The 2,231-nt window shown below is 55.4% G+C and overlaps 1 protein-coding gene across 1 annotated transcript; it reads right to left on the bottom strand.

The window, feature by feature from the left end:
- Positions 1–705: 705 nt before the first annotated feature.
- Positions 706–1,437, bottom strand: LOC113253678 (proline-rich protein 23A-like). Its single transcript, XM_026496594.3, has one exon. It carries the CDS (start codon positions 1,435–1,437, stop codon positions 706–708), a length of 732 nt encoding a protein of 243 aa, XP_026352379.3.
- Between the last annotated feature and the right edge of the window lie 794 nt (positions 1,438–2,231).

The raw sequence follows: 2,231 nt of genomic DNA, 5'->3' as shown, positions 1-2,231 counted from the left end.
AAAACACAGAGTCTTTAGAATTATGAACTTTTCCAGCACAGGAGAATTACATTAAAAATATAGTGGAAGAAAATAATGCCAAAGAGTTGGTTCTTTTGGGAAAAATCCCCCCCAACCGAGCAATACAGTTGTAACATTTGATAACCTTCTCATTAAGAAAAGGAGGGCACATGATCATGGCTCCTCATTCTGTGTTTGTTTTGTATCCAGCAAACATTTGTCCACATACACCTATTTGTCAGATTCCCCAAAAGCATCTCCAGCCACCAAAAAGTCAAAATGGCAAGGCTGTCATAAACGAGTAAGGGCACTGGGGCCAAAACTCTCTAAGAAATTTTTTTTTTAGTAATTACTCAAATTTCGGAGGAAGAGGTGCAGTGGTAGGGTGCTGGGGAAAGGATGGGTTTTTAGAAAAAAGTGCAAAACTAGGAGAATGGAGCTACTTAAGCGTAACCTTATAGAGAAAACAACCTAAGCAGCATTTCGGATTTCTGGAAGTACACTGTATTTCCAGCAGCATGTCGTTGCTGAGGTGATTTCCTTTCAGATGTTTCGGTTCGCCTTGATCCAAAATTTTGCAATGCAGCCTGCATCAAAAGAGCATCTGTCCGTGATTCATGCTTGGCGATTCTTGCAGGTTGTGCAATGTACACACAGCGGCTGGTAGAAGGTGCCCACTGGATGGCAAGGGATTGTGGGAGCAGTTCATTCCCGGAACAGACGTCTCCGGGCCTTGCGAGAGGGACCCGGAGGGCGCTGGGGGCGCACTTGGGGACCTGGACTCGGAGAGGGAGGTAGAGGTTGGAGTGGCGAGCTGGGGAAGGGCTCCAGAAGGTGGGCGTCCAGGTTGAAGTAGCGAAGAGGAGAGCGTCTCTTTGGACGAGGGGTGGGGGCCCCAGGCCAGGGATCTGGTTTGGGGCCCTGCGGGTGGGGGCGGAGCCCAGGGACGGAGCCAGCTGCGGGGTCCACCCCAGGCGGCAGGAACTCGGGGTCCGCGTCTTCCTCGTAGGCCTCTTCTTGGGCGGCCACCTCTGGGACAGATGCGCAGAAGAATCCCTGCTCGACGGCGACTTCGTGCCCGGGCGCGTTCCGGGAAGCGCCGTGTTCTAGGCCGGCGGGCGAGGGGCCCTGCCCTCCCGAGCTGAGGAGGGCCTCGGGGACCAGCACGAGGGAGAGCTCTCCGAGGGTCACTTGCAGGGCCGACGTCGCCTGGGGCTCGAGCACCAGCTCCACGTCGTCCAGGAGCAGCTGCAGGGCACAGCCCGTGGCCAGGACCACCACGGAGGTGAGTGCGCCGGCGGCGGCGGGCGGCCCCTCCAGGCCTTCCAGGCCCGCGGGCTCCTCGGTTCGGCGGCGCTTGGCAGGGCGGGGTCCTCCGGGCGGCGGTCCCCAGCGGAGCTCAGCGTAGGCGCTGGGGCTGCGGGGCCGGCTGCCCATCACCTGGACGGCGCGTCGGGCGGCGCTCCCGGGGCTTGGCGGAGGGTGTGAGGGACAGGGTCCTGCACGCAGTGACAGGTTTGGACGACAGGTGAGGCGTCCGGGGGCGGCGGGGCGCAGTGCCGGGCGACGCAGAGACAGTGCCTGGAGTTCTGGGGGCGCCTCCTGGGAGGCCCGCAGTCCTGGGGTTCTGGCTTCGCAGCACGGGTGCAGGGCTCAGCCTCGGGCGTTCGAATCCCAGGTTTCTCACACTGACGGATCTGCGCGGGTAATTCAAGTGACGCCTGCGGAACCAGAGTCGTAAAATGTCAGCTAGGCTCCGCCCCTTCCGAGGCTCCGCCCCCTAGAGATCACGGTGTCTGTGCAGCCCAATAGCTGAGGCTGTGGTTAAGGAAATACTTTCAGGGGCTCTTATAAAGGAGGCAGGACACATGTGTAACTCATTCTTAGAAAAAAGAAGATATACCAGTAATAAAACTCAAAACATTGTCACCTTTAGGACTAATGTTTTCTTGTGGTTTCATCCATTCTAGAGAAAAGACCTCTCAAAGAGATCACCCCCCCCCCCCCACCCGCCCTCCCTACTCCCACCCCTCTCACCCCTAGTAAAATGGACTTACCCAAATGCTTTATAAAATTTCTTTAGGACTGGGTCTATCATTTCAGGAGTAAATGGAAAATACTGATTTCTCTTTAGGAAAACTTCTGTTTTAATAGTAAAGTAAAATATTTGTGGAACTTTCTTCGAGAGGTTAAGGTTGTTATAAAATTTCATTAATAATATCAATAGCAGT

The sequence above is a fragment of the Ursus arctos genome, unplaced genomic scaffold (assembly GCF_023065955.2).
Source record: "Ursus arctos isolate Adak ecotype North America unplaced genomic scaffold, UrsArc2.0 scaffold_20, whole genome shotgun sequence".
Lineage (NCBI taxonomy): Eukaryota > Metazoa > Chordata > Mammalia > Carnivora > Ursidae > Ursus > Ursus arctos.
The sequence above is the reverse complement of the archived record's forward strand: the minus strand, read 5'-3'. Positions and strand labels throughout refer to the sequence as shown.